This window comes from Urocampus carinirostris, chromosome 6, assembly GCF_059441175.1.
Source record: "Urocampus carinirostris isolate Australia breed hairy pipefish chromosome 6, RoL_Ucar_1.0, whole genome shotgun sequence".
Taxonomy (NCBI): domain Eukaryota; kingdom Metazoa; phylum Chordata; class Actinopteri; order Syngnathiformes; family Syngnathidae; genus Urocampus; species Urocampus carinirostris.
This window is the reverse complement of record NC_142354.1, coordinates 32335330-32358911: the sequence shown is the minus strand read 5'-3', so window position 1 is coordinate 32358911 and position 23582 is coordinate 32335330. Positions and strand designations below refer to the sequence as shown.

Here is a 23582-nt window from a genome sequence, read left to right as displayed (position 1 = left end):
GAGCTCGTCTTGGGATCAAGAGATCACATGTTCGATTTCTGGCTCCGTGTTACATGTCGAAGTGTCCTTGGGTAAGACACTGAACCCCTAATACCCCCAATAAGCAGGTTAGCGCCTTACATGGCTGCACGGCTGCCATTGGGAAATGCGAAGCACACTGTAAAGCGTTTTGGGAAGTTTTGACTTTATTTCTCTTGTGTAAAAAAAAAAAAATCCAATTGATATTGACAGGCAAAGGCGTAGGTTTGGTTTTGGCATTGGTGGGGACATAGTACATTTTTAAAGTGGTCAAATAATATTGTTTGGGAAAAAACAATGATTACTTGATAGTGGTAGGGACATGTCCCCTCCGCCCATGCCAAAACTACGCCCTTGTTGGCAGGTATCGATTATATAAAGGCATCATATACGGATACATGCCAACCTTTTGACATTAAAAAGCTGTAGGTTTTATTGCGCACCCTATTTATACATGCAAAACACAACCAGTCCCCAGAATAGTAAAAAAACAAAATCAAAAATGTGCTCATTTAAAACTGGAAGGGGGAAACATACCAAAACGGAAATCTAATGTGTTCGTCGTAGCGGTTTATTCACGCACAAATACTTAGACTCCTTCAAAATAGAGCAGCAGTAGACTAAAATACAAGGAACGAGTCAAGTTATTTTTTTTTGCTGTTGTTTAAACTTGAAAAGGCATTCGATTAAAAAAATGAATTAAAAAAGCGGTAGGCGTTTTTAAAAAGTTAATGCATAAAGCAGTAGTGTTGGCAGGTATGGTATTTGTAGCCATATTGTGTAAATGATAAAATCACGATTAAAACAATATACCAAACAATAGTTACCGTTTATTTTCAGTTTTGTTTTCTTAGTTCCTTTTCTGTCTTTGTTATGTGTTTATCGGGTTAGTTTGTTTATATGTAATATTGTCGCCTCCTATGCTGTAATTTCATTGTACAAACTGAAAAAAAAATCTGTTTGTATCCCTGGTGACCAAAAATAAAATGAAAAGAGGATTAAAGAATAAATAAAAGAATAGAAAATTGGGGGTGTGGGGGTGCACTGGGTGGATGGATGAATCTTTATTGCTTTTTTTCAGGTTCGTTTTAAAAGCACTTGTGTTATCCTCATGTGGTAAATTGAACACTTGACTTTTGACCGGTATTTTACTGAAAAAATCAGACATTGTAAATGGTATCGGACATTATAAATGTGAATGATTGTTTATCAGTGCTTTAAAGTAGATCTCTATTTTAAAGGACCACGTATAGTAACACTGTAATAAAGTATCATGATTTCACATTTTCTATATAGAAAATAGAGGCCGATTTGGGGTCCCCCCTGACACACCCTTTCTGTTTGACATCAGTGATGACATCACTTGATCTTATTCGGTGCTCACATATAAGCAGTTGGAACCCTTCGGCATATCAGACGCACCCACCCGATTCACCAACTGCAGTTGATGCCTGCGTCATCATGCGTGAAATTGTACATCTTCAAATTGGACAATGTGGAAACCAAATCGGCTCAAAGGTAATTACAAATTTTCACAGTGCTGCAGGTAAACTATACAGAGCAGACTGATAATATTTAACCACATCTGGCAAGTTATTTTAATGTATTTTGAATTTATTGAGCACAGGTGAATAAAATGTTTTAAAAGTGTTTTTTAAAAATTAGTGATCAAAATAACACTTTTTTTACAGTATGAAATGACCCTAAAATTATCCGTACATACATTTTGAAGGAAAATACTTGAACTGTTTTTTGAAAAATATACATAGCTCATTTATTTATGTTTTTTTTTTTCCTTCTGCAGTGCGTAAGTTACTAATTGTTGTATTGGAGAAAAAAGTCTATATAGAAAATGTATATGGTATATACAGTGTGTTCCAAAGATGTATATACACTTTGACTCTAAATAGCCAATTGACTTTTTTCTTTTTCATATTTGTTTTTGTTTTTTAATATGAATGGCGGATAATGGGAATACGGCTGGGAAAAACTTGTGGAGAACATTTTCTGGAAATGTCAAAATGAAGCTGAAGTGCAAAGACCTGTTGGGGCATCTGTGTGTGGAACTCTTTGCATTTCAGCTTTATTTTCACATTTCCAGAATGTCTTTTTATAAAGAAAGATTGTGTACAAATGTAAGCCCAGTATTAACCATTCTTGCTCCAAAATCAAATCTGAAATAGAAAATGTGTTTGTGTATTTAAGTGACACGTTTTACTCTTGAATAAATATTTTCAGGAAGTTAAGTCAAGAATGTAATAATATTGAACACGCTTTTTTCTCTGGTTTTCAACCTGTCATTTTTTTGTGAGTTGGGTTTTTAATCGTTTTTTTGTCCTTGTTATTAAATGACAGATTTTCTACTTCAGGAACAGCTGTTTTGAGTGCTCTATAAATAAATTTATGTTTAGTTACTCAATACCAATATGATAACAATAACAATTAACATTTTGTGGGGGGGTTACAGTTTTAAAACAGTTCCTTGACATGTTTGTCGCCATATGACATTCGAATAAAATATTCTATTTGGAAATTGACTTAAAAGTCAAAAATGTTTTTTAGCATGCATGCACATTTTATGTGCTTTTGCTAAAATAATTAAAATACTTTGAATAGAAGATTACATGAAATATGTTCAGAGTGCATTTGTATATTTTTTTTTAAAAATGTTATCATCAACTTGTACATTGAACAAGAACTTAATAGAATATTTAAAATAAACTAATAACCTTCCTCAAAAACATTATTTGTCGACAATATCTACTGTAAAGGTTTTAAGCGCAAGTACAATAAAAGTTTTGGCAATGCCCGTTTGGATCTTGAACACAATTATGCCAAATGCTTTCACCGTAAAATATCAAACTGCCAAGAAAATGAATGACAAGGGTGTTTTTCTGCCTGGCATTCTGGGAAGAGATAAGGGTGACACTGGTGAGGGTGGGTCTTTCTGTATTTATCGTGACCAACACAAAACAAGAAAGAGGAAGAACAAGATAATGAGTGACACATACCAATGATATGTCATCCAAGTGGGCTAGCCCGATGAATCGACATTTAATGTATTATAAATAAAAATCTTATCTTAAGGACACAATACAGAGGCTATGTTTAAAAAAAAAGGATCTTACTCAGAAAAAAAAACAGTCTTAAAGCCCATGGAAGCACTTTAACTTTGCATTTTCTCTCTCAGTTTTGGGAAGTGATCAGCGAGGAGCACGGAATCAGCAAGACGGGCATCTATGAGGGTGACAGCAAAGTTCAACTTGACAGAGTCAATGTCTACTTCAGTGAAGCACACGGTATGGGCATAGCAAAAGAGTCCGTGATCGACTTTGCTAAAGCAAATATGTCTTTACTTTTGTGCCCAGGAGGTAAATACGTGCCTCGGTCCCTGCTGGTTGACTTGGAACCTGGAACCATGGACTCCATCAGAGGGAGTCGTATTGGTGCTCTCTTTAGGCCCGACAACTTCATTCATGGTAAGCTGCTTCTCTAAATGTGGTTAATAAGATATTGCTTTAAGTTACAAGAAGGAATGGGCGAACAGTATCAATACAAGGTGTTAGCATCAAGCTTTTAGCATGTAGGATAAATGCCACATGCTTTTTGTCAATAAAAATAGACCATAGGTGTCTTGTGGGTCAAGGGATGGGTTGCATTTAATGTTTTGTGGTCAGTGATATTATCGACTTTTCAATCTTTCTATCTAATTCGGCAATATACGTTTTAGGTACAAAAAAAGTGTGCGTTATACACGAATAAATACAGTCATTTATTTTATATTTTGCTTTGTAAACTGAATTCATTTAATTTCCTAAAACCTAGTAGCTTTGCAAAAATTGTCATTGAGCTAATCAAAAACACTTTTCAGGTTGTGAAATTCAACTTCCAGAGAAGGTTTACTATCCACATGAAAACAAAGAGATTGTCCCACATCTGCTGATGAGTTAGTATAATGCTAACATTTTGGATAATGCTATCAGTTAGCATTAAAAGTTGTAGTTTGAACAAAATAATCGCATGTAGGGGATACTTCCCCTACGTCTGTACCAGAATTATGCCCTTGATGTAGGCAGAAAATGCAATACTGTACTCACAGGCATAATCACAGATTTAAGTGTTGGATAACGCCCCATCTTTTTGTTTGCGTCTTTAACTACATTTTGCCAATCCAGGAAACTCCGGTGCTGGCAATAACTGGGCAAAGGGCCACTACACCGAGGGTGCGGAGCTGATTGAACAGGTGATGGAACGGGTGAGGAACGAGAGCGAGAGCTGCGACTGCCTACAAGGATTCCAGATGGTTCACTCCCTTGGCGGGGGAACGGGTTCCGGCATGGGGACCCTAATGATTAACAAGATCCGAGAGGAATACCCCGACCGGATCATGACCAGCTTCAGCGTCATGCCCTCACCAAAAGTCTCTGACACGGTGGTGGAGCCCTACAACGCAACCCTGTCGGTCCACCAGCTCTTGGAAAGCACAGACGAGACCTTTTGCATCGACAACGAAGCGCTGTATGACATCTGCTTCCGCACTCTCAAGCTCACCACCCCCACATACGGGGATCTCAACCACTTAGTGTCCATGACAATGAGCGGAGTCACCACCTCTCTGAGATTCCCAGGCCAGCTCAACGCCGACCTAAGAAAACTGGCGGTCAACATGGTGCCTTTCCCACGCCTTCACTTCTTTATGCCCGGTTTTGCCCCTCTGACGGCACGAGGCAGTCAGCAGTACCGTGCCTTGACCGTTCCCGAGCTCACCCAGCAGATGTTCGATGCCAGGAACATGATGACGGCCTGCGACCCTAGACGAGGCCGTTACCTCACTGTGGCCGGCGTCTTCCGTGGCAAAATGTCAACCAAGCAGGTGGATGAGCAAATGCTGGCTGTCCAACAGAAGAACTGCAACCACTTTGTGGACTGGATCCCTCACAACGTCAAGGTTGCTGTGTGCGATGTGCCACCTCGGGGCCTCAAAATGGCTTCCACATTCATTGGCAACAACACGGCCATTCAGGAAATATTCCGCCGGGTAGGCGACCAGTTTGCACTAATGTTCCGGCGCAAAGCTTTTCTGCATTGGTACACGGGCGAGGGCATGGACGAGATGGAGTTCACAGAGGCCGAGGGCAACCTCAACGATCTGGTGTCCGAGTACCAGCAGTACCAAGACGCCACTGCTGACATAGAGTCCGAGCTGGAAGATGAAGAAGACCAGGAAACACCTGTAATGTCCACAGCCACGAGGATTCAGTCTCGGATTGAAGTTACAAAAGAAACTGTGATTGAAACAAGTACGGAAGATATCGAAGAGAACTGACCTTGACCAGGGGTAATGGTGCTGTTGAATATTGGTGCTATGGAATATTTAATCAATTTTACTCTAATTATACTGCGGGTTTGATTCATTCAAAAATAAAATGTCTATCAAAAGGGCAACAATTTTGGTGAGCATGGCCGCTAAGTTCAATCTGCAGCCTGCAGACAAACCATGATATTGCTGCCACATATATAGTGATTGCTGAACATAGTAAAAAGCAATAAGAATATGCGCCAACAGTTGTAAACGCACTAAGCTAGCTTCGTATAACATTAGCAACACTTGCAACTTGGACCTCACTGCCAGTACAGGACTCACACTGCCTGTTGCGCAAAGTCGACTGCAAAAGGCTATGTCAAACGACTGATGAGCATCAGTACAATTAAAACAATGGAATGGATGGATCTCACACAACATCAATATCCACTGGCCCTAAATAGTAGTATGTACCAGTGTTTTGCAAGCTATTTCAGGTGAAATGTTGTTTTCATCCAAGTACGCTCATACTTGAGGATCTTTGGGTGGTAAGTAAGAAGGAAGTAGGTGCTGTAATTTTACAGCCATGCTGCTTTCAATGACACCTTAAGTACACCTTGAAGTGCCTTCAAGTACAGAAAGGTGTAGGGGAAAACGGGTAGAGTTGTAATGCATTTTGCTCTATCCCTGCCCATTTTATGAGCTTTTGTGCTAGTCCCCTCAGAATTGTATGCATGGTACCTTCATTTTTCTTTTACAAGTAGACATCAATGGTAGAGTGCTACATAGTTTCAAAAGTATGTGACAGTCTCTCAAACAGATATACACAGAGTTACAACCATACCCAGTCCTGTATACGGTTGTAAAACTGCAAGTGTACAGTTGTAACAGTGTGATCTATGATTAGAAATCAGCTTCGGAAATTCCAATATTTAACTAACTTTATAGAAATATATGACAAGAAGAGCATAGGATAGGACAAAGTGCTTGTTTCATATCTATCCTTTTGTATGGACAGCATTGCTAATCAGTGTATAACAGTCAGTTGTGGCAAATGTATAAGCCATGGCCTGGGGTGCAGCATTTGTGTGCATATTGTTTGCAATTAAAACACTGCACCCACTTTTTCTTTTTTTTTTCTTTATTTTCTATGCCGTTGCGTTAGTCCATACAGACAATACAGAGGTTGTCATTTTAGTTGTTAGCTAGCATGAGAAAAACCCATAGGGTAGATGCCAAGAATGTAGACATTACAGCCGAGTGCCTGAAGTGTGTCAATCTTTATCATATTTGATATGAAACAAAAATGAGTGAGGAAGAAGCAGTTTAAAATCTAACTTGAAAATGTGTTTTTTGACCATAAAATTGAGTCAGTGTTACTCAGACGTCGATTGTGTGAGGTCAAAATAGAAAGGGGATTATCCTATATATGTGGCATTAATCAAATTATCTTTAAATTGGTTGAACTTTGACTCTTTTAACTGTCTCCGTGTTGCAAATATACCCAATCTCCCCTACTAGCACACCATTTGAAAACCCCTGGTGTAAACGACCAGATGCAACACTGCAACGAGCTGTATTTTTTAAATAAAGTTCCAATGTTCTAATGAAAATCAAGTCATAAAAGTGTGATTCCAAAATGTAACGTTCAGATAAAAAAAACGTCTGTGAGAAACAATTTTAAATATTACAAGAATTTTACATTTTCATAAGTAAAATATTCCTATTCGTAATAGGCAATCAAAGTCGAAAGAAGCCTGGCTTAAATATGATCGCTCCCTGCAGTAACTTAATTAAACATTCCGTAATCGTCCTCGTCTTGACACATCAGTTGTTCTTTGTATTAGCACAATTTTAAGGAAAACATGAATGTGGTTTTTGTTGTGACTTCTGAAATGTTTAGGATGCTTAACTATTTTATTGTCTATATATTTGTTATTTTCTCCTTTTGCTGAATAGCCCTAATACTCCATTTTAGGTAGTTCAACTTTTGAAAATGTAGCTTGACTATACTCAAGAGTTGATGGACCATATTGACGCTGATAAAATGTTCTTGGCTGTAACTGTTTCCTCCCACTGTGAGCAGCCTGGGACTTTGAGATTATACATTTTACTGCCCTGAGTGTCTGGGCAAAGTGATAAGTGCAGAAATAAAGCTATCAAGACTCATATAATAACTTTTGATGTGGTTTGTGACCAGTAGGATAGCATGCACAAACTTTGAAAGCAAATACAATGTGTTGCTTGTGTGTCACCAGTAGCGAATGGTACAAACTAACAGGAACTCAATTGGGCAAACAGAATTTATGTTAAAATTGTGTTGAATTTTGGTCATTTTATTTGTAAAAATATTTTCCGAATAGACCATGCTTGGAAAAAAAGAAAACATCTTGGATGGGTAACGGAATTACTTTTTAAATGTAGTAACTGTAACAATTTTTTTTTTTCAGTAACAAACCCAACACTGACTATTCAGGAATTACATTGAAAAATTATTTTTTTAAATTGCAACCTGGTCATCTTTTTATTTTCATCTCAACTCATTAGCTAAACCGCTTATCCTCAGTAGGGTCGCGGGGGTGCTGCGGCCCATCCCAGCAATCATCGGGTAGTGGGCAGGGGACACCCTGAACTGGTTGCCAGCCAGTAAGGCCACACAGGGACAGACAACTCACTCGCTCATTCACACCTAGGGACAATTTGGACCGGCCAATCCACCTGAAATGCATGTCTTTGGAATGTGGGAGGAAACCGGAGTGCCAGGAGTAAACCCACACAAGCACGGGGAGAACATACAAACTCCGCACACAGTAGCTGGATTTGAACCCACACAGCAGGTTTCCAAGACCTTAGAACTGTGCCGCACGCGCTATCCACTGCGCCGCCGTGCTGCCCATCTTTTTATTTTATTTTTTATTTTATATTATACTCACATTATTTAATATATGTATTTTTTTATTGTTTGTTAATGCTACATCCGCAGCACGGCGGCGCTGTGGTCGTGAGATCGAGCCTTCCTGTGTGGAGTTTGCATGTTCTCCCCGCGCTTGCGTGGGTTTCCTCCGGGCACTGCGGTTTCCTCCCACATTCCAAAAACGTGGATTTTAGGTTAATTGGCCGGTCCAAATTGTCCCTAAGTGTGAATGAGCAAGTGAGTTATCTGTCTCTGTGTGCCCTGCGACTGACTGGCAACCAGTTCAGGGTGTCCCCTGCCCACTGCCCGAAGATAGCTGGGATGGGCTCCAGCACCCCCGCGACCCTACTGAGGATAAGAGGTGCAGATGATGTATGGATGGATGGAATGCAACATTCATTGCAGCCCGGTCATCCTGGAAGGGGGATTACCTCATGTGCTGTCTCTTCTCAAGGTTTTTCCACTTTCCTCATGCTGAGGGCTTGATTTTTTCCTCGCCCTCATATAGGTCTTAGATCAGGGGATGGTGTAATAATAGTCTGTAGTTTGCAATAGTCTGAGCAGCCATTTCAGACTTCTTGTGATTAAGGGCTATACAAATAAGCATGACTTGACTTAAAATGTGAAGAAAATTAAAGGCAGATAAAAACCCATGAATGAGCACTTCTGAATTTGTTTATTTCATCGTTTACAACGTCAAAAAACAGTGCCCCCCACCAATGTTCCCTCTAATTTTCCACGGGTCTGAGAGTTCACACAAAGTCAGTGAGCAACGCTTGAAACAACAGTGAGCCACCATAATCCCAAGTGTGGCAAGATAATTAATTATCAAACATGTCCAAAACTTTACATCAAGTTACATTTTGCTGAGTTTCCGGCAATGCAAAAGTATTTTTCTCTTTTGAATGAATTGACTCATGTACTATTACAAAGGTTGTACGGCCTACGAATGTCTTTTGTTCTTACAATTCTTTCACAAGATATCTATTTCTTTTTATTTCCTGATATATATTGTCGCATAATATTAACATTTTTGGGGGCTTATTTAGTCGGTTGTAAGATACAGAACTGTACTTAATCACATTTTTTAGTGGAAGTACAATGTTGGCAACAAGATTCACTTTATATAATTGGAAATTATTTGAATGCAACACAAACTTTTTATTCTTTTTTTCGGTGTTTTTTTTTCTCCTTTTTTTTAAAATTCCTTTAAAAAAATCTCATTGTGTTTATTTTTTCCGAGCTGTTACTTTTATCTTTTTGTTCTCTATTTACTTTTTTCCTACATTTCTTTCTTCTCTTTTTTTTCTGGCTTTTTTTCAAAATGTTTCCTTCTTTTTTCTCTTCCTTTTGTTTCTTTTTTTCTCAGCTTTTCATACTTTTTCATTTTAGTATTTTTTTCTTTTTTGTTCTATTCCCCCCTTACTTTAAGTCATTTTGTGCATAATTTTACTTAATATTTGGTCATGTTGGGATTAAAGAAGCAAAAACAACCTGAAGAGCCGTTTAGGACCCGAAAGAGCCGTTTCCTTTTAGTGAGCCGAGCCGAAGAAGCCGGTTCTTGACATACTCTACTAACTTTACTCAAATTCAGGGGAACCCGTATATTTTTACCTTTATGCACTGTAACTTTGACTTAAGTCGCTTCTTAATTAGTAATTTTGAGCCCTCATTTTTGTGCGCTGGCTAGATTTTCTTGTGCGCTGAGAATGTGCGAGCAGTGCGCAATTGCGCACGCGCACAGTTTAGAGGGAACACTGCCCCACACGTTATGTCACCGAGCACTATTTTAAATAGTTATTAGGTGCCTGGTGCCCGAGTGACTGACAGCAGGCTGGTCATGCGACAGGATGCACGTTACACCGCCAGACGTGCGTCATCTTGGTCACGTGACTGGTTCCATTGAGTTGGGGGGGGGGGGGGGGTGAGAGAGAGCGAGTGAGAGAGAGAGAGAGAGAGAGATAGAGGGGTGGAGGTATTAGTTGGTGACTTGAACCCGGCATATCGCACATGTCAACCGGCTTCCAGTGTGTAAAGGATCTTCCCGGCAAATTACTCCATCCATACATCCATATATTTAACTACAAATCGCTGCACTATGAAGATTTGGACATCTGAACATATATTTAAGTAAGTTCCGAATTCTACTTGTAAGAGAATATTTTACATAAAGCCTCACATCCGGGTGCTTGAGTAGCCTCAAAGGCTTCTTAGCTAGCATGCGGCACACATTAGTTTCGTAATGCTACTGTCCCCGAACCCTCAAATCCTTATATCATAGCTTTATTTTTAAATATACACGAAACGAGTCGGTAGAGTTACGTGTAGATGAATCTGGCGCGAAACATATTGCGTAATTTAGCGACCCGTGCGGACGAATAACCTTTCCCCTACTATGCCTTATCCACGGCTCGGTGACGTCACTGTCGATGTATCTTTCGGGGGGATTGCGCGCATTACCGTGGAAACCAGACACTGATGACCTTCGACTGTTAGTCGCCCATAAAACGCGTGGAACACTCTCCTAAAGGTCTCTGACAATTTGTCAGACTAAAATGCTCTTGCGTAATATTGTCAGGTGCTCTCAAACCCTTTTGGATCTTGAGATTCTTTGCAGGGGAGAATACGGGTGATAATCGATGCAGCCTGGTGTTGTATGCATAGCTTTTTCATTGATTGATTGATTCATTTCCTTTTCAATATCTCCAATTTTTAACAATACACTGAATTCAACAACTTGTATGAGTAATTGGTAAAACAGAAGGGAAAAAAAAGGCTGACGGGCAATAGTCAATCAAATCTTGAAACCAGATTATTAGAACAACATGTAATATGAATAGCATCTCATCATCACTCCATTAGCATTATTATTTTTTTGTCCCTGTAGAATGCTGATGTTTTTACCTTTTTTTAAGAACGTAAACATTGTTTTCAAACAATAGACAGCAAAAAGTAGTAATAACTTGAATGATTGCAGTTTGTAATTATTAGAACAAAATTGCCGAATGTAAAAGTTAAAGAGGAAAGACACATTAAAAACTTTTTGATAATAATATATTATTGGCCACTGAACATCATTTGTAACCTACTGCATCAAGCGGCTGATTGAGGAGAACCTTCTTCATTGAAATGAAAATGAAATGATCTGCATTTATATAGCGCTTTTCAAGTCAATGAAGGCGCTAACCTGCTTATTGGGGGTATTGGGGGTTCAGTGTCTTACCCAAGGACACTTCGGCATGTAACACGGACAAGCCGGGATTCGAACTGGGATCCCTTAATCCTAAAACGATCGCTCTACCTCCTGAGCTACTGCCGCTACTGCTGTTTTTTTTCACAACTTTGTTCTAAAACTTTAGTTTATCGTTGGTGTTGAATTCCTCATTTTTTGTGTATAACACTTTTTTAAACCCCAAAAAGAACTCATGTTTGGATGTGTGTCGTACCTGAGGTTGTACTACAATTACCATAATTGTGCAAGGATTTATCAGTTAAACATTTTGCTGACCACATTCGCAAAACATGGGATGCGACAGGAATCGAACCTGGGTTCCGGCAGTAAGAGCGAGGAAACCTAACCACTAGATCACTTGTGATATAGATGACATATGAAATGGCATTTGATTTTATTAATTCTCACACTATTTTTATCAAATGTACCAGAGACGAATGTTTGAGAAAACAAAGTCATCCTCAAAGATATAAACAAACCCAAAAAATCACGACAACAAACAACTCTTTGTATATCTGATAATAATTCAGACTTTGAAGGACATTAAATTAATATGTTGTAAATTTTGCTATTGTGTTGTAACCCCAATCACGGTTTATCTGATTTTTAAAGCAGATATGTGAATTGTCCTTTACCTGAAGTCTGAGAAACTGGTGCCATCTTCAATTAACTGCAAGTATCAAAATGCTCAAAAAAAAGAGGATTTAGCTGCTTAACTCATATTTCACAAATGCAATATATTGTAGACAGATTTCTGCATTAAGAGTAGTAAACAGGCATAAAACATCATTGTAGATAAGAGTTTTTTGTTGACGTATGGATTACTACTTAAACTCACTTAAAATGTTTAATTTTGGTTAATTGTCTTTCACATTATCATCAACAGCATTGTAAACAACGTTTTGCAACCATCCATCCAACCATTATCTGCACCGCTTATCCTCAGTAGGGTTGCGGGGGTGCTGGAGCCCATCCCAGGTATCTTTGGGCAGTGGGCAGGGGACACCCTGAACTGGTTGCCAACCAGTCACAGGGCACAAAGAGACAGACAACTCACTCGCTCATTCACACCTAGGGACAATTTGGACCGGCCAATTCTCCCCATGTTTTTGGAATGTGGGAGTAAACCGGAGTGCGCGGAGGAAACCCATGCAAGCACGGGGAGAACATGCAAACTCCACAAAGGAAATTGGTCCCTGCAGGCTGAGTTCCGGGCAAGTAAGTCAGGTGTACCAGATAGGTGACCCATTTTTTGTTTATTAGAGTGCTCTAGATCACAAAAGAAGAACACACAAAAACAAAATGTTTTTCCTTTTTACCCTCTTATTGGCTTAGGCTACCAGTTTACCATGTTCGACTTGTCCATTATATTGTCAAACACAAGCATGTAGATGCCATAGTGTGAAGGCTGTATATGTTCAGTTTGAATGTGGGCTTGAATTTACTTTCTTTCAACAGTCACCCTTGGGAGACCGTGACCAAGGCAGCAATGCAAAAGTACCCCAACCCAATGAATCCCAGTGTTTTTGGGGTCGATGTTTTACACCGGACCATCGATAAAGAGGGGCGCCTCCACAGCAAAAGGCTTCTCAGCACGGAATGGGGTCTTCCCTCAATCGTCAAGTCTGTGAGTAAAGTCAGTCTACTCCCACTATTCCTGTCTTTAGACGAAGGATTTGTTCGATTCCTGACTGGAGCAGAGTGTTAACGAGTGTCAATAGTTGCATTGCCGCTACAACCCGGAACTGTGTGTGATGTAACATTCTGAGTTAATACGAGAGCTCACGAGAACGCTAAATTCACTGCTGCCTTGTGCCTGTCTCATGTGACTCAGCCCCCATGACCTTTAGAAGGCCATTTAGCTAAAGCAAGCTATCATGGTCTGAACATGCTCCAACCATTGGAAGCTGGCCTCTATGGGAATATCCCGGGATGTCCTTGTTTTTATGGAGGTCTGTTGATTCATTTTATAATACCTGTTACAGTCAATTTTGCACACATAGCCAGCAAATGCGATGTGTATTCTAATTATTTTTTTATTTTATTCATTAGTTCATGTGTCATTAAGAGCATGGTATTTTTTTTCTCAAACGGAAATAAATAAATGTGCGATAAATGTACATTGTACACGTATGTACCTGAACAGATTTTCCTTTTAAAACGACTGTTATTTTGCTAGATTAAAACTTATCTGAGAGAAAATACATTGATTAGATCAAGTCATGCCACATTTATTTGAAAGGCTCTTAATTGCAAAGAGCCTCAAATAGCTGCATAGGCCAAAATTATGTGATTTACACCATCCTCTGATTTCATACTTAGAGCAACAATCACCAACTTAAAACCTTCATCGTACAAACTTCTTCGTGTGGGCTCCATGATAAATGATTGAGGAATCGAAAATAACAATCCAAAACTCTATCTTCCATATAAAGTAGCGTGTTAGTGTTTGTACTGATTTCCATCTTCAATTTTGATTCTAATTAGTTGGAACACCATGGTGATCAAAGAAAACTGCACGGAATAGCCATATTCTTTAACTAGGCGCATGGTCAAAAATTTAAGAATTTGCAAAAGGTGCTTATTTCCAGTGGCTAACCATACAAACGATAATTGAAACAAGAGGTAAGATCGGGCCTAAAAAATCAAGCCTGGCCTGAACCCCACCAATAAACTTGATTTAAGGGAATGCCCATAGTGAAATCTGGCTTAAATGCAGAAAGAAACTTCGTAAAGCTTGTAAGCTATTGGTATCAAGCGGAAAATGACATCCGACGTAAGGGACATAGAGGTAAAAAGAGGAAACAACGCATTCTCTACCGTGACATTGAGGATTAAAATTTCTTTGGATTTTGTGATTTGGAGTTAAACTGACAGTTTGGTAAGCATATTTCATATGATAAAGTTATCTGAATAATATACGTTTAGCGCCAAGTGCTCATTTCGGCGCAGAACTGCAGCTCCGAGTATGTTACTCAAGTAAAAGTTGTCTTACTTAAGAAAATTATTACTCAAGAAGGAAATGGTGCCCCTACAACCCTTGTGGTTAAGGAAACCAACCAGAAGTAAAAAGCAATCATCTAAATAATTACTTGTGTAAAAGTGTGCAGATCATCCACGAAAGGAGAAAAAAAAACAGAAAAAAAAACGAGCAATTGAACTGCGGGCCTGGTTCTGGCCCGGGCCCAAGATCGTACTTCTAATTGAAACTTGAGCTATTTTAAACTCATCAAACCTGTTATCGCCCCATGCATATACACATGTACAGTTCGGGTAACAAGGACGCTTTATACAGGGTTCCCGCGGAACCTTGGAAATTCAATATTCTAAAAATAATGTCTTATATCTAATTTTTTTAAGTTTTAAAAATGTGAACACATTTATGAGATTAATATTTGTTTGAACTAAAAATATTTAGTAACACTTAATCGCTTCGCATTTATATAGTGTTTATGTATGTTTATTATGGCTGTTTTTAAAAACCGATGTTTCTCCCCTGAATCAAGTTTAGTGGTATCATATTTGGTACGAAAAAATGTGGGAAAGCAATAGGGATTATTGTGAATATGACATATTGTTCTACATACCTGTCAACCTGTATGGTTTTACCGTACAAAGTACGTTTTTTATGCATTGTAAGACGAGTACGACGTCGTACAAGGAAATCTGTACGGAAAAACGCAAATTTGTCAATCGCATGCGTCTGCCGCCTGGGGATTTCCCATCATGCATTATTCAGGAAAAAAATATATATAGTGTACGATTATTTTGTATTTTGTACGGAAAAATACGACAGTTTGTACGGGCATGGAGCCGTGGAGGTTGACAGGTATGCTTCTATACATATCCGGGATTAACGCCTTTTTTTATTTTAACCCCCCTTGTTCATTTCACAATTTTTAATGAATATTTGGCATTTTTATGCTGTGTAGTGTATATTTATTATTTAAGCCCATGGAGTAAATTAGTGTAGAATCGTTACGAGCTTTACAACCCACTTGGCAAAACAATTTGAAGTTTACAAGTTCATATTCAAGTTGATGTCAAGGTAATAGAGCTTAAGCTGTGCAATATATATTTACAGTGTCTAAGAGAAACGGTTTACTTAAATTCAAAGTGTTTGTTGTCATATGCACAGTAAAAAAAAACATGTTTCCCTGCACAATAAAATACCTACTTTGCTGTCACACAGTTGCCAGCGTAAAAAACAAACAAAGAAACTATATACATGTATACATAAAAGAATATTACGAATATTAAAAAGGTAAATTTACAAGATTAACTCTTTGTGAGTTGGTTACATACAGTACTTCCTTTTACTGTTTACCGTTTTTTCTTTTCAAAGCCTAAGAAAAGAGACATTTGTCTGCTGCTGTTTGCTCCATTCTCTTTAAATGTGGAAATCTTAAAACTTGGAGAAGCAAAGAGACATTTATCCACTCTGCTGCTGTATTCACTTAGTGTGTGTGTGTGTGTGTGTGTGTGTGTGTGTGTGTGTGTGTGTGTGTGTGTGTGTGTGTGTGTGTGTGTGTTGAAATTATTATTATTTTTCTCATCCTGTGCACCTCATTTTTGCACTTACTAAAAAGTTGAGTCATAGACCTTAAGACCTGTTACCTCACCTGTGAATTGTCCCTTGAAACGACAGGCTGAAATCTCACACTGTGGCATTTGTTTTAATAAAAGGAAGAAAATGTTAACTTAATAATGATTTCTTTATTAATACTTGACCTGATTGCTTGACCATTACATTGCTCTTCTTTATTACGGTGTGCAGTATTAATATTAAAACTATATTATCATAATGGCAAATAATGCAGAAGGGATTTTTTTTACTGACTGGCAGACTGATGTGCATTGTTTGATCATCATTCACCATTTATAGTGTCAGAGGTGTATAATTGAAATTGCTGTTTTTGTTTTTTTTTCTAGGAAAGAAAATTAAATCACAATCATCAATTATATCAAATCCAAATACTTGTAGAATCGCAATCTTTGAGAATCGTGATAAAAATCGAAAGGGCACCTGAGAATCATGATATTTATCGAATCGTGACCATAGCATATTGTCCCACCCCTAATAGGACCCCTGTTATAGTTGGAGGTTCTGGCTAACAGTCAAGTTTTTATTCAGGACCTTATATTTGTTTTCTTGAATATGTCCTCAGATTATTGGGAACACACGTACATGCACATACATTCAGGAGCACTCCATCGTGGACCCACAAGAAAAAAGTTTGGAACTTCAGTCAACAAATGTGAGTATTATGAAAATTTCACATAACAGTGAAGGGCGATATTTTCTTTTCATTTGCTGTAATCAAACAATTCTCATACTGTTAGTAGTTTTGTAATGGCGTCATTTTTTTAGTGAACACACTTTGCAGATGACAATTTTTAATGGTTGTAATGGGGTTTAGTAAATACCTTTCTTGGAATGGAGATTTCCCAGTTCTACAGTTAAGCGTACCTTCTGGGAGTTGTCTGACAACATTGTTCGTTCTTGATATTTTTTTCTCTGTTGTAGATTACATTCACCAACCTGGTGTCCGTAGATGAGAAGTTAACGTACAAACCCCACCCCGAGGATTCAAGAAGGTACGTTTACAGGATTGTAATCCTAAAAAAAGCCTTTTTGTTTAAAAGTCCCCTTTTTGACTTCCATAGAACAATTCTGACACAGGAAGCAATCATCTCTGTAAAAGGAGTCAGTCTGAGCAGTTACTTGGAGGGCATTCTAGCAAGCACCATCTCAACCAATGCAGGAAAGGTGAGAGATTTGCTGTAATATCTATTTATTCATACAAAACAGGTTACCAAAATGTAAAAAGAAGCGCAAAATAAAATACTTTATCTCTTTGTTTTAATTTGTTGATGTTATTTCATGCCACAGCGCTCTACATTTGTATTACATTTATATCAGGGGCCACAAATGTTGTGCCCCTGTACACTGGTCGGCCCCAAAATAACACCTGGCTAACCAACAAACGTGTTTCAGAAATAGTTCACTATTGTCGTAGTGATTTTTGTAGGAAGTTTAAAATGTAAACAGTATAGTTTTATAGAAAGTTTTCTTCATTGCTAGTGTCTATTTCCTAACACTCATAACAAGTGTAACATACATGATCACTTCTTAGCAATAACATTGAACAAGACTTTCAGTAACAATGTATAAATTCCATAAATATTTGCCAAATGCCCTCTCTCTTAAGATCTTTTTGTGTTTACTGAGCCTATTTTAGTTGTCATATAAGAAATGCATATAAAACTGGTAGCCCGTCGCACTAATGAGTAAAAAAAAAGGAGCTTTTTGCTTTCAAAAAGTTGATGATCTCTGCTCTACACTGGAGAATGGAATAGTCTTTTTTTGTCTTTGATGGCAACATAGTGAACAATGCAACAAGATTTGACGTGCCACTCGAGGATAAACGAAATAAACATGTACTGGTAATAAAGACTGAAAAGAGAAAATGAGATGGGCAAAAATAGTAATAGTTGCTTGGAGACTGGCCTAGGTTGCAAGTGCAATTTCCTTTCGTGTTAATAGTCCAATGAAAATAAGTGCGTCATAACAATAGTGCAATGAAAAGTAGTGCATTTATATTTATCTTACCTCATGTGGGACGATTACCGTACTCTCCAATCGTTTCAATTTTCTTTTTCCAGGGCCGTGAAGCGGTGGAGTGGGTGATCCGGCGGCTCAACGCTGAAATTGAGGAGCTTGCGGCCACGGCACGCGGGACTATGCGAACTCCACTGGCTGCCGCCACGGTCTCGGAAAAATGACCTCCGCTTTCTGTTATTCCAGGGGGCGTTCCTATGCTCCCACGAGCCTCTGACACTACCTGGTACTTTAAACGTGTGTAATGCCACGTAACAACGGTGTTGGCCCTGCACAGAAGCACCAGTCTTTTATGAAGTTGAGCGCTAGGCACTCAGGGAACTGCGGAAATGGGGCCCAGGGTGGGGCACGTGCCAAAATGTTACTGTTGAGTTTATACTACATGGTTCAAGTGGCACAATTGGGTTACGTGCCAAGAAAACTGGTACTGAAACGAATATCTTCTGGTCAGAATCAGGAATGCTCCAAAACTGCACAGGAAACTTGATTGTATTTTTGCCAAGTGAGTGCATAGCAAATTGATATATAGATGGAATTTGAGAAAAAAATAGGTATAGGAAAATAGTAACCAAGTTTATCGAGTTCTTGAACCTGTAGTGTAAATTGAGTCATGCACCAGAGCCAGTGTCACGCCACCTGGAACGAATATTGAACGCCTCAACCAAATCTGCAAAATCCGGCATGAAATACAGTTAAACGCACAAAGAAATGCATTGTTACCATGTTGCGACTGCATACATACAAGGAATTGATTCTATATAGCAGCGGTTTTATATGGAGTTGCTTATATATGTTTATTGTGGATTTGCAGGTTAAAGGACATATTTATTATCATTATTATTATTCTTTGCCAATGTCAACAATTTTCTGAGACCTCACGGAGAACTTTCTGTACTAAGTGTCAGTAAATGAGGTTATACATTGTAATGGTAGGTGTGAATTGTCATGTATGTAAGTTGTAAAAAGGGATCAATTTTCCATGGGATGGGTTTTTGATGAAGTCTAGAATGGTTGATTACTTTTTCTTTCTTGACTTGAAAACAAGTTCTCCATTTGCACTTTCATCTAGGTATTTTTTTAATGGCATTAGGATATTTTTTGAATGTAACACATTTTATTTTTAACTAAAGACTTTGAAAGCATTTGTAAATTGTAACTTGTGCCTCTGTAAAATAAATGGCCATGCCAATTCAGAGAATGTGCTGATATAATAAATGCATTTTAAAGACTTGAAAATGCGCGTTGTCATTCTTATATGGACTCAGGTTTAGAATTCTTAATCTGCCTCGTTGATTGAAGTATTGGCCCCCTTAAACTTTGTGACCTATCGCCACATTTCAGACTTCAAACATCAAGATATAAAACTAATTTCTTGTGAAGAATCAACAATAAGTGGGACACTATCATGATGTGGAACACACTTTATTGGATATTTTAAACTTTTGAAACAAAAAAAAACGAAAAAGTGTGCAAAATTATTCAGCCCCTCTACTTTCAGTGCAGCAAACTGTCCAGAAGTTCAGTGAGGACCTTTGAATGATTCAATGTTGATCTAAATGACTAACGATGGTAAATGGAATCCACCTGTGTGTAATCAAGTCTCTTTATGAATGCACCTGCACTGATAGTCTCAGAGATCTGTTTAAAGCGCAGAAAGCATCATGAAGAACGAGGAACACACCAGGCAGGTCCGAGATACTGTTGTGGAGAAGTTTAAAGCTGGATTTGGATAAAAAAGATTCTCCAAGCTTTAAACATCCCAAGGAGCACTATGTAAGCAATAATATTGAAATCGAAGTAGTATCAGATCACTGCAAATCTATCAAGATCGGGCTGTCCCCCTAAACTTTCAGCTCATACAACGAGAAAACTGATCAGATGCAGCCAAGAGGCCCATGATCACTCTGGATGAACTGCAGATGTCTACAGCTGAAATGGGAGAATCTGTCCATTGGACAACAATCAGTCGTATACTGCACAAATCTGGCCTTTATGGAAGAGTGGCAAGAAGGACGCCATTTCTTAAAGATATCCATAAAAAGTTTAGTTTAAAGTTAGCCACAAACCACTGAGGATACACACCAAACATGTGGAAGAAGGTGCTCTGGTCAGATGAGACCAAAATAGAACTTTTTGGCAACAATGCAAGACGTTATGTTTGGCGCAAAAGCAGCACAGCTCATCACCCTCAACACATCATCCCCAAAGTCAAACATGGTGGTGGCAGCATCATGGTTATGGCTTGCCTTTCTTCAGCAGGGACAGGTAAGATGGTTAAAATTGATGGTAAGATGGATGAAGCCAAATACAGGACCATTCTAGAAGAAAACCTGATGGAGTCCGCAAAAGACCTGAGACTGGGACGGAGATTTGTCTTCCAACAAGACAATGATCCAAAACATAAAGAACTGAAAACTGCTGTTCACAAACGCTTTCCATCCAACATCACTGATCTCGAGCTGTTTTGCAAGGAGGAATGGGCAAAAATATCAGTTTCTCATTGTGCAAAACTGATAGAGACATACTCTCCAAGCGAGGTGGCGCTACAAAGTATTAACTCAATGGGGCTGAATAATTTTCCACACCCACTTTTTGTTTTTTTATTTGTTAAAAAGGTTTGAAATATCCAATAAAGTGTGTTTCACTTCATGATTGGGTCCCACTTATTGTTGACGCTTCACAATAAATTATAGTTTTATACGTTCATGTTTGAAGTCTGAAATGTGGCAATAGGGCACAAAGTTCAAGGGGGCCAAATAGTTTCGCAAGCCACTGTAGCTAGGGTTGGCTCCAGCACTCCCCCTCGATATATTTTGTTCTTTATTTTTCAGAAATAATATGAGAAAAACATCCTTAAAATAGACACTTATGTCTTATCAAGCAGAGGGTATTTTTGCCTATTTTAAAAGGGACATCCATCCATCCATTATCTGCACCGCTTATCCTCAGTAGGGTCGCGTGGGTGCTGGAGCCCATCACAGCTATCTTCGGGCAGTGGGCAGGGGAGATCCTGAATTGGTTCCCAGCGAGTTGCAGGGCACACAGAGAGAGACCACTCACTCCCTCATTCACACTTAGGGACAATTTGGACGGGCCAATTAACCTGACATGCATGTTTTTGGAATATGAGAGGAAACCGGAGTGCCCGGAGGAAACCCACGCAAGCACAAGGAGAATATGCAAACTCCACGCAGGAGGTTTGATCTCATGATCTCAGAACTGTGCCGCACACGCGCTAACCACTGCGCCGCCGTGCTGCCCACCTTATAAATATTTTTTTTCTATTTACAGTATCTGCCCTAACTGCCTTTTTGCAAAAATAAAATTGGGCAATTTGCTGGGGCTCTCTCGACAAGGTCTCACGGCACACTAGAGGTAAGATCGGGCCAAAAAAAAGCACCCGAGCCCGACGCAGGCCCGAGGGGTATTAAACCCGACCCGGACCGAGCCCGACTAATTAACTGGATTTGCTGGCCCGGCCCGAAAGGGGCCCGACATTACATATTTTATTTATAAGGAGGGGTGATTTATGATAACAAATTAAACTCTGCCTTTTGTTACAACATCTAGGCCTAAGTTAAATAAAACTGTATAAACATTTACATCTTTTATATTTCTGTGTCTGCACTGCAGATGTTACATTAAGCGACAATCTGTCATTGACGTTTTTTTTTTTTTGAGGTAGCGAAAACATTTAAGGGCGTCCGTCATTTTGACGACTTGATCATTGGGCCATAATCCACAGCAGCAGTAGTAGTACGTCCTTAAGATTTTAGCGCAGCACTTTCATTGAGGGGGTGTTGACGTGTTGTGCCCTTTTCCGACTCCTATGCAAATTCCCCCCCCCCCTGATCGTATTCTATATAAAACGCTTATTAAAACAATAAAGCGAGCTAATTATAATAATTGGGAGATCCTAGTCTATATAACGCGTTTATTTAAACAATAAAGCGTGATTTTATTCTGCAAATTGCGTTTTTTAACGCGGATGAAAATGTCACCAACGTCAATGTACGCTTCCGACAAAAGCGATCGTATTCTATATAAAACGCTTATTAAAACAATAAAGCGAGCTAATTATAACAATTGGGAGATCCTAGTCTATATAACGCGTTTATTTAAACAATAAAGCGCGATCGTATTTTACAAAATGCGTTTGTTAATGCGGATGGAAAAGTCACCAACATCACTGTACGCCAGAGCATGCTCTGGATCCGTTAAAAGCAATTACAGCTCCTTCTCCGTTTTATCCAAATTATTTATTTTATAACAAGTATTCCTTGGTCTAGTATCCATACATAGTTTAAGTATATATTTTTAATGAACATATATTTATAATTATTAATTAATTAAAAAAAAAAAAAAAAAAAAAAAAAAAAAAGCAGGACCGAACCCGACCCGACCCGACCGTATGACTGACATTTCAGGCCCGACCCGGCCCGAAATTGCCTCGGGTTCGGGTTCGGGCTCGGGCCATAAATCTTAGGTCTACGGCACACTAGTGTAATAACACTTCAGTTAACGCTTACTTTTTATTTTTTCTAAATATTAAATTTTGACCAACAATCAACGTTACCATTAAAATGTGATTTCAGGGTTCTGCATGAACTTGCCCCCTCATATCTTTACGTTTTAATTTCCCCCTATGTGTCTGCTCGGAGCCGTCGCACAGAAAATGCTGGTCTTTTCTGGTCCAAGAGCCAAGAAGAAATCTGCAGGTTTAAGAGTGTTCTCCGTTCGGACGCCGGTGCTATGTAATGGTCTGAACTCTGAGATTGAAGTCGTCAGTGGGAATGTTGAAATCTAGACCTCAAAACACCTAACCCCGATAGCTTATGAGCAGGGTTGGGTAGGGTCACTTTTACTTGATTACTTTCAATTACTTTTGGATTACTCCAATACCAAATATGCTAATAAAAGACAAAAGAAACTAAATATGAATAAAATTATGACTCACAACACGTGGTAAGCTTTCTCTCCTGGCTTTGATCTCTTTGATCTCCGGCAAAACTAACATAAAATGCGACAGAAACAAAATGCAAATAAATCCAAACAGCTTGTCAACATCATTTTTGCCGTTCCATGTATTCCGTTACTCCCCAAGCCTGCACAAAACTTAGTCATTTTATTCATATTTAGTATCTTTTGTCTTTTATTAGCATATTTGGTATTGGAGTAATCCAAGAGTAATTGAAAGTAGTCAAGTTAAAGTAACCCTACCCAACCCTGCTTATGAGTAATAAGTAGCTCGGGAGGTAGAGCGCACGTCTTGGGATCAAGAGATTGTAGTTCGAATCCCGGCTCCTCTGTGTTACATGTTGAAGTGTCCTTGGGTAAGACCCTGAACCCCTAATGCCCCCACTAAGCAGGTTGGCGCTTTGCATGGCTGTGTGAGTGTGGGTGAATGGGTAAATGTGAAGCACATCTTAAAGCGCTTTGGGAAGTCTTCGTTGACTTGAAAAGCGCTATATAAATGATGATTATTTCATTTTAA

The 23582-nt window shown here is 38.9% G+C and overlaps 2 protein-coding genes across 5 annotated transcripts; both read left to right on the top strand.

Annotated features, from left to right (window-relative positions):
• The first annotated feature begins 1413 nt into the window (after positions 1-1413).
• LOC148364600 (tubulin beta-6 chain-like) lies at positions 1414-7497 on the top strand. 2 transcript variants are annotated; one of them, XM_088338754.1, is made up of 4 exons: positions 1414-1536; positions 3209-3317; positions 3387-3497; positions 4194-7497. In XM_088338754.1, the coding sequence occupies exons 1-4, from the start codon at positions 1480-1482 to the stop codon at positions 5342-5344; spliced, it is 1428 nt and encodes a 475-aa protein (XP_088194880.1). In that variant the 5' UTR covers positions 1414-1479; the 3' UTR covers positions 5345-7497. The 2 variants fall into 2 exon arrangements, with proteins under 2 accessions (XP_088194880.1, XP_088194879.1); XM_088338753.1 differs by having other exon boundaries at positions 3209-3497.
• A 2694-nt stretch (positions 7498-10191) lies between these two features.
• Positions 10192-19324, top strand: LOC148364599 (PRELI domain containing protein 3B-like). Of its 3 annotated transcripts, none has more exons than XM_088338751.1 (8): positions 10213-10364; positions 12353-12444; positions 12542-12684; positions 12925-13093; positions 16635-16724; positions 16994-17064; positions 17134-17236; positions 18133-19324. In XM_088338751.1, exons 4-8 carry the CDS (start codon positions 12956-12958, stop codon positions 18250-18252), a joined length of 522 nt encoding a protein of 173 aa, XP_088194877.1. In that variant the 5' UTR covers positions 10213-10364; positions 12353-12444; positions 12542-12684; positions 12925-12955; the 3' UTR covers positions 18253-19324. The 3 variants fall into 3 exon arrangements, with proteins under 3 accessions (XP_088194876.1, XP_088194877.1, XP_088194878.1); XM_088338752.1 differs by lacking the exon at positions 10213-10364 and adding an exon at positions 10460-10764; XM_088338750.1 differs by lacking the exons at positions 12353-12444; positions 12542-12684 and having other exon boundaries at positions 10192-10364.
• Positions 19325-23582: the final 4258 nt, after the last annotated feature.